General features: G+C 43.2%; 1 protein-coding gene across 5 annotated transcripts in view; it reads left to right on the plus strand.

The window, feature by feature from the left end:
- Nucleotides 1-14915, plus strand: part of FRAS1 (Fraser extracellular matrix complex subunit 1) — a 295321-nt gene that overhangs the window by 167875 nt on the left and 112531 nt on the right. For all 5 annotated transcript variants that reach the window (XM_067557075.1, XM_067557076.1, XM_067557077.1 and 2 more), the window contains exons 22-24: nucleotides 8063-8215; nucleotides 10213-10359; nucleotides 14684-14830. In XM_067557075.1, the coding sequence (XP_067413176.1) occupies nucleotides 8063-8215; nucleotides 10213-10359; nucleotides 14684-14830 (447 nt within the window). The remainder of the gene's footprint in view (nucleotides 1-8062; nucleotides 8216-10212; nucleotides 10360-14683; nucleotides 14831-14915) is intronic.

The following is a 14915-nucleotide window of genomic DNA, read 5'->3' on the forward strand; positions in this document are numbered from 1 at the left end:
CTGCTTGTTTTGGAAAGCGGCACTTTTGCAGTATTCTGAAAAGCAGTCGAGCCTTCACACAGTTCATGATATCGTAACAAATAAGCTCTTATTTAACGGTTGCTATTAGAGTATAGTGCAGGCTGCAGCTCTGCTCTGTTCAGTGATTGCTGATCCTCTTCAGAGGGTTACAAGCAGCTGGCACTTGTGCACTTTATGGACAGTTCAGTTAGGCAGTCAGACCACTGAACCGCCTTTTGTTCCAGGCTGAGCTCTGGAATGGGGCTCCCATCATGGCAATCACCTGTCTTTGGGTCTGTGGCCTCTCTTGGGGAATAGCCTGCCCCCTGAGACATAGGACATGCTGTGTTCATCCCCTGACATCATTGCCCTGAACTCAATGACCATACCAGGAAGGGCATAGTTAGAATATTCACCCCAGGGAAAGAAGCAATCCTAGGGGGTCAGAATGCCTGAAGTGGCATTCGGTGGCTGTTGACAAAAGAGATGTATCCCTGGAGAATCAGGAACAGCGTGGTAGGCCAACAGCCAGGAAAGCTGCTTTACTACTCCACACAGCTTCAGAAAGATGAATTAAGAAAACATCCCAGCGAAACAGCTTATTGGGTCGTCGCACAGCTGGGTTTGATGTGTGCATTTTTGAAAGATGGTAGGATTTATTCGGAGGTTACCCTCTATGGGTACTGTATACATGCACTTCAGCCTAATTGCATTCACCTGTTTAAAAATAAAAATCTCATTTAATCCGTCATGCAGACAAGAATAAACATATCCTGGGAATGGTTCCAATCACATCTGAGCTGTATTGCATCTATTATTTATTTTTTTTTTTTTTTAGTTTATCAAAAAAAAGATACAGCTTGTGAGGTCTATGCCAGCACTGAAAGGTTCCAACAAAGATAAATGATCTGAAGAAAGGAGGGAAAAATGCAGTAGACATAATAAATCTATTCAAGAACTATCATTCTCAAATTAGTGCCCCACCCGATAGACTTTTCTTTTTTTAAATATAAGATTTGTTTCTTTGATCTCAACAAATAACTTTTAGGGCTTCCTTTTTTTTTAAAAGCAGAGTTATTATTATGCCTGCCCACAACAGAAATGGGAAAGGAAGGAACAGTATAACTAAAGAGGGGGAAAATGTCCAAAATGTATTCTGCAGTTCTGTCAATACTCACAGATACAGGATTACTTATCAATTTATAGAAAGAAGGAGACATGAGTTGTGATTTTGTTTAGCTGATGCCTGCAGCTTAACTATTACAGTGAATGACACCTATGAAAGTAATTCAGCATTTCAAAGAGTTAAAAGCCACATTGGATAATGGGGTGGAGAGTATGCTGATAAAATTTGTGGATGTCACCAAGCTGGGAGGAGTGGCAAGCACTTTGGAAGTCAGTATTAGAATTTAAAATGACCCTGACAAATAGGAGAATTGGTCTGAAATCAATCAGATGAAATTCAATAAAGACAAGTGCAAAGTACTTCTCTTGGGAAGGAAAAAATAAATGCTCAATTACAAAATAGGGAAAAACTGGGTAAGTGGTCATACTGTTGAAAAAGGTCTGGGAATTACAGTGGCTTGCAAATGGAATGTGGTCAACAACATGATGCAATTGTAAAAAAAGCCTGTATCATTCTAGGGTGTATTAAAAAGAGGGTCATATGTCAGGCATAGGAGGTCATTGTTTTGCTCTACTCAGCACCAGTGAGGCCTCAGCTGGAGTACTGTGTCCAGTTCTGAGTGCCACACTTTAGGAAAGGTGTGGACGAATTACAGAGAGTCCAGTGGAGAGCAACAAAAATGAAAAAAGGGATCAGAAAATCTGACCTATGAGAAAAGGTTCAGAACTCTGGGCATGTTTAGTCTTGAGAAAAGAAGATGGAGTGAGCATAGGGGAAGAACCTGATAAGTCTTCAAATATGTTAGGGGCTGTTATAAAGAGGGTAGTGATCAATTGTTCTTCTTGTCCAGTGAAGGTAGGACAAGAAGTAATGGGCTTAGTCTGCAGCAAGGGAGATTTAGGTTAGACATTAGGAAAAGCTTTCTGACTCTAAGAGTAGTTAAAGTTCTGGCACAGGCTTCCAAGGGAGGTTGTGGAATCCCCGTTGTTAGAGGTTTTTAATAACTGGTTAGACAAACAGCTGTCAGGAGTTCTCTAAGTTTACTTAGTCCTGCCTCAACGCAAGGGGCTGGGCTTCATGACCTCTCAAGGTCTCCTCCAGCTCTACATTTCTATGTTTTCTATGATTTCTCTATAAAGTTTCAGAGGATGTAAAAAATGTGCTTGGTTGTAACAAAATATTACCCAGTTCACTGGCCTGATTCAATACTGTGTTGATTTAATTGGAGTTACATCACTGTAGAACTGGTGTAAGCCAATGGTGAATCTTCTCCATTGTGTTTGCTTGAGGCATGGGTCTTCATTGTATGTAAAAGTGTGTCAAGAAGCCTTTTGTGGTGGTTGAATTCTTTTTCTTTGAAGCATTTATTACTTATTTAGGCCCCAATCCTATGTAGGGATCTGCACCCACAGACCCCAGTGTCCCATTGGCTAGTTGATCCTCGTATAGGATTAGCTCAATAGTGTTTTATGCTTTATAGCCCTATGCAGAGAAATCCTTTATTTCCTCCACTTTATTTTTCCATTACTTTTCCTTGTGTTCCCTGTAACAGATCTCCCTTGAATGGCCATTCCTAGCTGTAAGATTTATTGGAAAGAATTAGTATCATTTATCACATCAGGATTAGTCTTGGGAATGGTTTTCTTTGCCTCTGGTTCGTGTATAGGTTTTAATTGCTCACTGTCTTCTCTGTATATTTAGTAAAGGTTTGTAGGATGGTAAGCACACTTCAGTTTATTTTTATGTCCTTGGGCCCTGCGTGGCGTGGAGGATCTGCACCAGCTAGTGTTGCCCAGGAGTAACTGACTGCAGACTTTGGAAACAATGGGGTTGCACGGCAGCCAATGAGGACAGAATTTGGCCTGCAGACTCTTTATAACTGGCGATGATGCACGAACCAGAAAGAACCCTGCTTGGTTTTCAGAGCTCAGGCAGTTGGAAGGACCATCGTTTTCCTTGTAAACTAAGCTGTCTGATCTGAAAAATCACTGAAGCAATAAGCTTGTTTCCCTCTCCCCCCTCCCCTCTTTGGAGTCAAGTGGGCTTTGTCTCAAGCCCTAGAGGGAGGGAAGGCTTAGTAGTAACAGTACTGCAAGGAGGGGCAGGAGATCTCAGTTCTGTTCCCAGCTCTGCTTCAGTCTTGCTGTATGACCTTGGGTAAGTCATTTAGGCCCTGACCCTGCATCACAGAAGTCAATAGTAGTTTTGCCAATGTCTTCAGTGGCACAAGATGAGGCCCTTAATCTTTCTGTGCTCCTGTATGGTGGGGATAATACTTCCCTGATTCACAGGGGCAGCGGGGGGATTAATGTAGGTGAAGTGCTTTGAGATCCCCTGGCGAAGGGTGCTGTAGGAAGAGTATCACTATTGGCTGACTTTTTAAAAAATGCACGGGTGGGTCTTTGAGGGAGATGTTTGTGGTCTGAGGGGGTGTTGCTCTTGTTCCAAAGTTCTGTCTAATGTCAGAACAAATTGCACATGCTGGTAGCCCTGATCCCGGTTTGTGGTGCTGTTGCCTCTCAGTCAGCCTGCTCACTTCACACTGATTGAAATGTGACGCTGTACATTGGCCTTTACAGGTTATTGGTGATCAGTTAGAGAGCAGATATCCCATAGAAGAGAACATCAGAAACCATTACGTTTACATTATGTACAGTTTGCATTGGATGGAACTTTTATATGCACTTCAGTTACCACAAGAGGAAAAAATGCTCAAATATTTTGAAGCAGAAGTGGGTTTTCTGATTCAGAAGGTAGCCAAAGCCCCCATGAAAACACTTCTCATAACTATTCAGGTTACCTGGGTGCATTGTGGTGTAGTGGTTAGTACACTGGAGTAGGACTCCTAAGATGTTAGTTCTATTCCTAGCTGTGGTGTTGGGCAAGTCAGCTTCCCTGTCTGTAAAATGGGGATAATGATTCTGATTTCCTTTGTAAGGAGCTTTTGAGATCAATTGGTGAAAAGCACCATATAAGAGTTAGGAATTATTTTTATGTGTGTATTTGGATATTTAGATATCTCCAGTCAAGTTTTAGGTGTCTCTGGTGTTTTTATTTTTCCATTTCATAAACAAATTTGACAAAGATTACTTGACATTTTCCAACTACTAGTAAAAGTGTTTGTTTGGCTTCAGAAGTCTTGGGAACCAATGACTTGGAAAGTTTCACTTTCACTAAAATTACTGTCCTACTGGTGAAATCTCGCCTTCTTTACTTATGGGAAACTCCTCAGGGTTTCTTCAGATTTCTTCAAAAGTATTCTTAAGTACTTAACTGAAGACCCATGAGAAAAACAGAGGAAATCCTGAGGTCTCCATGGTAGAAGAGCCTGAGAATTCAGAGACCAGGCTCACCTGGGCATTTTGCTAATCTATAAATCTCCAGCTGTCAAAGGCTTCCAAGACGAGCTGATAGAGATGACTGATATGGTGATGGAATTCAAGACACCTCTTGATCTTGATCACTTCAGTTTCCAAATTACATGGTATTAAAATATTGATTTAAATTAATGCCCTGTTCTTATCCTCATACTCTCTATTATCCTAATAGGTATAACACGGGTAAGCATATGCAAGGGAAAAACTGTCCTCTGGAACCCATAAAAGGCTCGGTATAGTTAAACAACCCAACACGAGTATTTGCTAGCTTAGTTAATGGAGGAGTAAAGAGGTCATAAAGGGCTCTTTCTTCTTTGGGTATTGACTAATGCTTCAGGAACAGTTCTGGTTTCATGATGAGTCCATATTCTATTTGTTTCGCAAGATAAGCAGTCTTCCCTGTGATTTTAGGCAGGTCAGCAGCAGATGCCTTTCCAAGCCGAGGGAGCAATGTTTTCTTTACATTTCTAGGGAAAGACACATGAATGGTGGTGGCTTTACAGTGCTCAAGAGTGAAATCTTCCTTTAGCTGTTATACCATGCTCCCTCCCAGTCAGATTTTGGTGGGGAACCAGGTGGAGAAAGAGGAACCCTAGAGCCTGATGAGAAACAAGGTTAGTTAAGTCATTGGCTATTGTGAAAGCAGCTCTGTGATCATGAGAAGGAGAATGAACGAGAGAATACTGGGACTATCAACAAAGTGACATCATCATACTCTGAAGACTATGTCTGGGATTCTAAAAGAGGCCTAACAGAGTAATGTACCTAACTCACATTGACTTTCAATGAGAGTCAAATGCCTAACTCCTTTAGGCCTCCTTGAAAATGCCAGCCAGTATCAGTTTGTGCAGCTGAAATCACATCCCCGATAAGATGAAGGGAGGAGTGGTGTGAAGGGGTCAAGCAGAAGTAAATAGACCAATGTTGGTGTGTATGTGTGTGGGGAGGAGAGCAGATAGTGAAGGCAGTTGAGAACTATAAGGAGAATACTGTGCTCTTTTTCATTCTTGGCTCAAAGACTGTGAAAAATCTAAATAACCTTTTACAGTATCAAGTACCTTTTGTTCTTCCATTTCACTGCCACTTGTTCCCCATGGTCCTTCGAATTCACCACAAGCCTCTGTCTTTCTGGGGGAAGTCAATACTGTGAGTGTTCTTTGCTCTCCACATGTTCAGAGTAGTGAAGGTGAATAAGCAACAGCCCAATTAGAGGAACTGTTTTAACCTACTGGAACAAACACGAGGCTATAAAGAGCAGAAGAACATACAAGCACCCAGCTCTATAAGCACTTACACCTTTTAAATGTATTTTCCCCTCTGTTTTAGTCTGCATTTATAGCATTTACCCGCCACAGATATTTATTCCACACGTATCACTATAGTATTTCAGTACCTGGTTTATTTGTCTGTTTATTGCACCTATCCAACAATTATCACCATTCCGATACAGACATTTGGAGACATTAAGACACTAATACTGTTTTGGTGGTAGGGTGAGTAAATGAATTACTAGGTAAATAGAGGGAGCATGAGGAATTTGTGAAACCTACTGCAAATTTTAGTGCTTGAGGAGGGTGCACCTAGATGCTCATGACCTTACTTCTTAAAAAAACAACCCTATCCTACATAGATTACATACAGCATACCCTCTTCTATAATCATATGTATGGTACCTTAGTCCCTGAGCCTGCCATAAACTCTGCAGGATGAGACACCTGGGCCTATGCCAACCACCTCTGACTTTAGTGGGGATCTATGGGGGTGCAGGGTTTGTCCACTTTGAGTTCATTGCAGGATCAGGGCGTTAGCACACTACAAATATAGAACATTGCACACTATAGAGTGTGGCGCTTTGGGGGATATTTTATTAGTTCTTTTCACACACAGGATTCTGAAGCACCCCATTCAATATCCCTTGCGTGCTGTGTATGCAGGATGGATGAGGTTTTCGCTGTGAATCATGGAACACTACAAGCCTTACTTGGTCCAGAAGCATTTGTACATAGAAAAAGCAATTTCATGATCTTAACCATAACATTTGTTCTCCTTTCCCTTTGGCTGTTAGGTCCCTATTGTGTCCTGGGGGCCGGGACTGTCTCTTCTATGTTCTGTAAAGTGCCTACTACACTTAGGGTTTCCTATTGCTTTTCATAGGGTTTTGTATTGCTGGCCACCAGCACAGTATCTGAGCACTCTTTAGGTACTAAATAATAAATAAATAAATAAATGATGACCCTAAGTGCATACACCACACTGCTTAAAAAGTTTGTGACACAAAATACTAGTACTTTATGCCAGTGTCTCAGGGAGTGAAATGTGTAGTAGGTTAGGAGATGAAGTATTCAGTTATCTGAATCACCTCAAATACTGTATTCTCCAAGGGTCAAATTTTGCCCTCAGCTGCACATACGCACATCTCCCGCTGAATTCAGTGAGACTTGTGCATGTGTAACTAGGGGAAGAATTCAGGCTGAGATTTTCAAAGGGGCCTAAGGGAGTTAGGCATCCATATCCCAATGGAAATGGGTGCCTAATTCTCTTAGGCATCTTTGAAAATCCCAGCCCTGTTCCTTAGAATCAAAATACCGTAGTCCTCAAGGAAAAGTTTCAGGAAAGACAAAGGACAGAAAGTTTAACTTTCAGTAGAAATCTGACAACTGGTCAGGTACTAGAATCTAGCCTCATTATTACATTTCTTTCAAGACAGTCATCATTTCCCTTATAATTTTCTGAATGACTGTAATGAGGATTAATTTGGCTTCCAGGGGCCATTGTGTTGTCCTTATGTATGTACAAAAGGTTTGTTGTAAAACCTTTTGAAACTCTCAAGGTTCAGGGGAAGGTCAGGAGCCATTAATTTGTGCGCTGCTGAAAAAGAGGTTTGTGAGGCTGTCTAATCCTGCTGTGAACGGCACTCCTGGCTTGGCTGCGGGGCTGGCAGTGGTCTTTGGGGAGTGCTGGGTGGCTTCATTGTGTGGGAAAGCCTGGGCAATGTGAACCGCAGGAGAAAATTGATACCCTTGCTTAGATCATGCTCTGTTGGGGGGCAAAGAAGCTGTACAGCCAGCAGCAGCATTTTTTTTAGGAAGATTAATTAATTTAAAAAATAAAAGAGACAGGATCTATTTAGCAGAGAGCTTCGAGTCATCTTCAGACAAAACTGTGTGATGCTCGTTAAGGAGGAAGTGGGGGAGGACACTTGAATTCAGCAACGGAGACATCAAAACCATTCAGGCAATGTGCCCGCTGTCTGATGCTAGTTAAAATCCTCCAGCGCCCTGAAGATAACACAGAGTAAAAATAGGGGAGGAGGAGCACTCCACTGAGCCCAGTAAATGCTGGTAACGCTTCTTGCAAACCTTCAAAAAGATGGTCCTAGCACCTGATCACATGCCCCTTGTGCCCCGAGTGGGAGTTGTGCAGGCACCAGGCTCTTAATGTTACTTTTCTGACGTATTCCTTGTGCTCTCTCAGCGCTGTTGTCCCTGAGTGGGACAGTTTTGTAAGCTGCCTGTCAGAAGCCTCCTTCACTGGTACCTGTTATTTCCTTTCTCTTCAGACTGTCATCCCTTGTGCCATCAGTGCGTGGCTGATCTCCACGACACGGGCAGTATCTGCTTGACATGCCAAAATGCCCGTCACTTGCTGCTGGGGGACCGCTGTGTTCCGGACTGTCCTGGGGGGTCCTACGCAGAAAGCGGAGTCTGTAAAAGTGAGTAGCACCTGGAGGTTAGTGGTGAGATGCTGGAGTCTGCCCAGCTGCTCCCATGGAATTGTTTCTCTTGAGAAAGTGTGGTCCAGTGGACAGGGCGCTGAACTAGGATTCAGGAAGTCTGTTTTAATCATGGTTCCACAAGTCACTGCACCTTTCTCTGTCCCTGTTTCCTCTCCCACCCTTTGTTTGCTATTAAATTGGAAGATCTCTTTTAGGCAGGGACTGTCTCTTAATATGTCGTTGTGCAGGTTCTAGCCCCATGGAGCCCTGGAGTCCCCAAGCACTGCTATTACACAAATAATAATAGTTAACATACTCCAGGTAGCAGGAAGTTTATGGGGAGCAGGGGGTGGAAATTGGTCAGTGCTGCTTATAAAAGGTTCCTGCCTCATCCATTCCATGTGGGCTGATGCAGTGATGTCACTTCTGGGGGCTGTTTTGGGGTAGGTGGGGCTCAAAGATTTTCTGTATTCAAGGAACATGTCAAAGTGGGATCACTTCAGCTGCCTTTCACTAAGCTTTGGTGATTACTGCCTCCTCTGCCCTTGTGGTGGCAGCACAGTGTTAGGAGCTTGATTGTCCAAGGGACCTTCTGCACTTGTGCCAGGAGGAGATAAAAACTGTTTCTATTCACTGAAGATGGAACTCCTGGTACAGAAAGACACTAAATGCTAAGGTGAAGTCCTGGCCCCATTGACGTTAATGGCAAAACTCCCACTGACTTCACTGGACTTCACTCTGTGTATAGATGTCAAGTGGCCACAGGACCCTAGATTAGTCTAGGGTAGGATCTCAAACCAGGAAGGTTCTTACATCCATAACCTGCCTCCTGAAGCTAGGTAATTTCCCAGTTTTTAGACTCTCCTTGCAGTTGATTGACGGTCTTGCTGAATCAGTATAGCCAGAGGCAGTAATTCCTGCCAGTCCCAGAGAGAAAGAGCCATCTCTGGAAAAGCTAGTCAGACTCCTCGGTTTGTGGGAGTAGAGTGTTGTAGGGGGTCATCCAGGAGTGTGGGTAATAGCACTTCGATGGTGCCTTGTGCCCTCTGGTGCATTAGCCCTTTTGTGCCCACCACAGGATCTGCTGGTGCTTGAGTGGCACTTTTTTGCAGTCTTCTTCGCACCATTTTGCCTTTCTCTGCCTTTCTCAAGAGGACATAAATCCATTTCCTTTGAGAACTCCAGTATGTCCACCCACAACTTGTCAAAGCCCAGTTCATCTTATGTTAGACAGAGTGCAATAGGGATTGATAGAAGAGAAAGAAACCAAAAAAGGAAACATTACATATTTGGGCTGGAACTTAGATGTCCGATCTGGCCTCTTTGCATGAGATTGGCACTTCCTCATCCAGTCTAAATGTATGAGATGGGCACTGCAAAAACTTCTCTCTAGTGGCCCAAGATTTAGTTACAAGATTGCTGTATCGTTATTAACTCGGTTCCACGCTGATAGAAATCTTAACTTTTAAATCTTAAATCTTAGCTTTGTCTTAGCCTTCCAGGATAGCGTGTGTTCACACAGGAATGCTAGACTATATCCTCTAGTGGGACATACCTCTTGTGAGGGGGGAGGGGGGTAGAGGAATCCCTTCCTCTCTAGAAAGCCAAGTTTAGATAGAGCATTTCTCCCCTTGGGCATAAAGGTTCCGTGAATTACTCAAAGTGTTCTATTGTTCAAGCTATGTCAAAGTGCTTATTAAATGTAGTGTTAGCTTTTAAGATCCCTAGCCTAGTGCCTTTGGACTTCTCTGTCCACTTACAGTCAGTAATGGATCTGGCCCTTTTCATTTAATGAAGGCATAGTTCTTTACTTCCAGGACAGTCAGGAAAGCAGGACTTCCAGCAGTGAGAACACGTGTGTGCGTATGGGAGCAGTGGGTGCCCAACATTCTCCGGATCAGTCCGGTGATGAGCACTTGTAAAGAACCTCTACAGACCTGCTTGAAAATTTGCTTTTCCATGAATGGTAGTTTTTATTCTTTCTACCCTCTCAGAGTGTCACTCCTCATGCAAAACCTGCAGTGGAGGAAGCCCTTTCTCCTGCTCTTCCTGTGACTCCAGCCTCGTTTTATCCCACACCGGCATGTGCACCTCAGCCTGTTTCCCGGGATACTACAGAGACGACAGCCGGACCTGCAAACGTAAGTGTCTCCATCAAAATGTCCTTGCAAATGTTTTCTTGGCTTCTTGATCATGTCTGTCCTGTCAAGAAAAGCTTCGAACTGCCTGCATCAGACAGACAAAAACTGAGAGGTGATTGGGTGGTACCAGCTCCTGAACCGTTCAGCATAAGGCACGTTTTGGGGTTGAAGTCAGCGGTAGTCTTGCCACTGACTTCAGTGGCAATAGACTTGGATCTTCTCAAAATGCTCTCAGTGACATTACGAAGAGCTTGAACTAGACTTAATAATTAAGTAGCATCACTGTATGTGCAATGGTGACAACACAGAACAAGGGCCAAACTGCCTACTGCCTTGCACAGGTCTGGTCGTTTATGCCAGTGCAAAATTGGGTGCAAAACACTACCATTCTGATTAGGCAGATTCCTGAACGGTGCTTAGAGCTCTGGCTCAACTCCAGCATAGCTCTTAAACACATGCTTAACTTTAAGCATGTAAATAGTCCCATTCGCTTTAATGGGTCAATCCAAGTATGTGTTTAAGTACTTTGCTGGGTTGAGGCCAAAGCACTCAGCAGATTCAACGCTTTATGAACATGAAGTGGATTCCACTCTTACTAACTTCTCAGAAAATCTACTCTCCAAGTAGAAGGGATTGCAAACCTTCAATATTTGCCAAACTCATAGATAGTCTTCTGTGGATGTCCTAAGACATCTGTGTCTCCCCTTGTGCTGTCCGTTCATCAGCTTTATGAAATCAAAGTCCTTGCTGAATACAGTTCCAGCACCCAAACTTGAGTGACACATTTATTTCTGTAAACAGTCTCATTCCAAAAACAACGAGAGTCCTGTAGCACTTTAAAGACTAACAAATTTAATTTCTGCAGGCATAAGCTTTCGTGGGCTGCAACCCACTTTGCCAGATGCAAGAAAGAGAAATCAGATAGGGGGTATATATATACATCCAAGGGTAAGGAACAACAATGGGGAGGGTAGGTGTTAGCAAAGTCCATTCAGTTAGAGTAGATGAGGCCTATTCACAACCATTGATTAGGAGGTGAGAATGTGTGAACAGTGACAATTACTTCTTGTAATGAGATAACCATTCCAAGTCCCTATTCAGACCCAGTTTGATTGTTTGATTGTGAATTAAATTTGTTAGTCTTTAAAGTGCTACAGGACTCTTGTTGTTTCTGCTGTATAGAGACTAACACGGCTACCCCTCTGGAACTAGTCTCATTCCAGGTGCACATTTCTCATCTGCCAGCTTACAAATAACTTTTTTTATTGTATGTGAAATTTGTGGCTGGTGGAAACTAACATGAGCCTTATGGCAGAGAGTGTTGATTATAGAATTTGTGTAATTTCAAAGGTCACTCAGAGCTGTTCAGGTGCGGTGTTAGTGATAACTCATCTTGAAATAGATTGGTTTGCTCTGTTGGAGAACTACCATTTAGAGGTAACAAAAAATGTTTAATCAGAATCTTTGGTCTCTTTCCCTCCTCCCCCATTTGTTTTGATTTCACTAAATCTTTTGAGGAATCCATAGTTTTAGAAATACCTTAGATTAAATCAAAGGAATGTGAAGTAGATATATGTATTCCAGTACACATATTGAGAGTAAAGGAGTGTTTGTAGAAAAATGACGACACAAATTTACGAGGCTTTTCACCAAAGTGGTATGAATCTAAAAACATTGTAGAGCAACGCTGATAAAAGAAATAGCATGTCCTTGTTCTTCTTTGAATGCCTGCTCATGTCCATTCTGAATTAGGTGTGTGCACGCTGCGTGCACCGGTGCCGGAAATTTTTCCCCTAGTGGTATCCATAGGGCCGCCTCTAGTGCCCTCTGCAGTTGCACACGTACGTGCTTTTATATATAGGGCGCTGCTGGCCCCCCTCCCCTCCAGTTTCTTCTTACTGCTCGTGACAGTGCTGGAACACTCTCTTGCTTTTCCAAGTATGCATAATCCTAGTGGTTTGTTGTTTAATGTAGTGTAAATAATTGTTGTTCTCTTAATAGTTTAGCAGTTAGTTTAGTGGACTCTATCCCAGGGTTGGGGCATGAGTTTGGGTTTGGATTGTAGAACTCAAAGTAAAACTTGAACCAAGAACAAATGCATATGCACCCCCCTAAATAAGAACCACTGAGTTTCATACATCTCTACTTTCCATCCACACTAAACTCATTCTCAAGCCTGTGAGCACTTCTGGCCATAAAAACAGCCAGTCAAACTTGATCGTAGAATCATAGAGGATTAGAGTTGGAAGAGACCTCAGGAGGTCATCTAGTCCAACCTCCTGCTCAAAGCAGGACTAACCTCAGCTAAATCATCCCAGCCAGGGCTTTGTCAAGCCGCAGCTTAAAAACCTCTAAAGATGGAGATTCTTTTTCCTAATGTCCAGCCTAGATCTCCCCCACTGCAATTTGAGACCATTGCTCCTTGTTCTGTCATCTGCCACCACTGAGAACAGCCTAGCTCCATCCTCCCTGGAACCCCCTTTCAGGTAGTTAAAGGCTGCTGTCAAATCCCCCCTCATTCTTCTCTTTTGCAGACTAACCAAGACTAGTTCCCTCAGCCTCTCCTCATAAGTCTTGTGCTCCAGCCCCCTAATCATTTTTGTTGCCCTCCACTGGACTCTCTCCAACTTGTCCACATCTTTTTTGTAGTGGGGGGCCCAAAACTGGACACAGTACTCCAAATGCGGCCTCACCAATGCTGAATAGAGGGGAATAATAATTTCCTTCGATCTGCTAGCAATGCTCCTACTAATGCAGCCCAATATGCCATTAGCCTTCTTGGCAACCAGAGCACACTGCTGACTCCTATCCAGCTTCTTATCTACTGTAACCCCCAGGTCCTTTTCTGCAGAACTGCTGCCTAGCCCGTCGGTCCCCAGTCTGTAGCTGTGCATGGGATTCTTTGGTCCTAAGTGGAGGACTCTGCACTTGTCCTGGTTGAATCTCTTCAGATTTCTTTTGGACAAATCCTCCAATTTGTCTAGATCACTCTATATCCTATCCCTACCTTCCAAGGTACCTTCCACCTCCCCTAGCTTAGTGTCAGCTGCAGACTTGCTGAGGGTGCAGTCTACCCCATCCTCCAGATCATTAATGAAGATCCTTTGGCTATATGGGGCCATGTTTTAAGAAGTTTGCCTGCATGATTGTAAACATAAAATTGTAGTGGCCTTTGCATGAGCAAATGCCGTGATTGTGTTTTGAGCTAATTTGTGCATTCAAATAACCAGTTATGTTTTTAGCTGATCATTTGTATGCATAATTGTTGCATTTGCTAGCACAGCTTTGGTAACTGTGCGTGCAACTTAAGTGTGCAAATCCACATGATTTTTGCATATGTATTTCTGAAAATATGGCTTGTGATGTGCATTGTATCATTCCAAGTGATTGCTCAGTGTTACAGGTATGGTTTGGGCAGGTCAGTGCCATAGTTAGCTTTCAGAACATAGGCTAGATGTTACGAGGGGTACATCTACACAACAAAAAAGACCCACGACTGCAAGTCTCATAGCCTGGGTCAACTGACTCAGGCTCACACTGCAGAGCTAAAAATAGCAGTAGACAGTTGGGCTTGGGCTGGAGCCTGGTCTCTGAAACCTGGTGAGGTGGGGAGGGTCTTGGAGCACAGGCTCCAGCCTGAGCTCAAACATCTACCCAGCTGTTTTTAGCCATTCACCGTGCGAGCTCGGATCAGTTGAGCCAGGCTCTGAGACTCACTGCTGTGTTTTGTTTTTTGCCGTGTAGACGTATCCTAAGTCGCTTTCCACTCTTTTGTAGCACGTTGCTATTAAAGCTTTGCTGTGGGTTAGCCAAGAGCTCTGCCACTGGTGTTGAATGCGCTGCCTCGTGCTGAGAAATTCAGACTCCCCACATCAAGGGACTGGAATGAACTATTTTGAACCTCCGGACGTTGCACCTTGTCCAGCTGAACCTTCAGATTTTTCTTCCTGTTTCTGTAAACTCCAAGACACCCCAAATTTTTACCGTGGTTGTTCCCCAGATTATTAGTATGTAAATTCTGGCCATGTGGGACGAAGCAGTATTTTAAATGGTTCTCAAGTTCCCCTTTTGGTACACACTCAGAGCAACTTTTAGTCCCATGGGGAGACATGTCCACAACTCTCTTTTGGATAGATGGAGGGTGGCCATGATGCAGGGCCTAGGGATTGTAAGCAGGGAAAACTATGAAGAGTAACCCCAGCAGACGCTCCAAAGAGAACTTTGAATAGTGAAGCTTCCAGTAAATCTGACATCGCTTTTGCTTGTGCAACTGGCTAGTCCTTCAGTAATTGCAGTGATTTTTTTTGTCTTAATTTCTCTGCAGCTTGCAGTGTCCAGTGTCTGAGTTGTGAGTCAGCAGTAGGCTGTACGTCATGCAGAGACTCAGCCAAGGTTCTGTTGTTTGGTGAATGCCAGTATGAAAGCTGCACTCAGCAGTATTACCTTGATTTCTCCACCAAGACTTGCAGAGGTGAAAAATGCATTTTTTTCTATTTAAAAATAAAAATGAGTATATCTTATACTCTAGTATACTGCAGAATGGTCTAATACTGAGC

This window comes from Emydura macquarii, unplaced genomic scaffold (assembly GCF_026122565.2).
Source record: "Emydura macquarii macquarii isolate MOO-44397 ecotype Brisbane River unplaced genomic scaffold, CSIRO-AGI_Emac_v2 contig_1790, whole genome shotgun sequence".
Lineage (NCBI taxonomy): Eukaryota > Metazoa > Chordata > Testudines > Chelidae > Emydura > Emydura macquarii.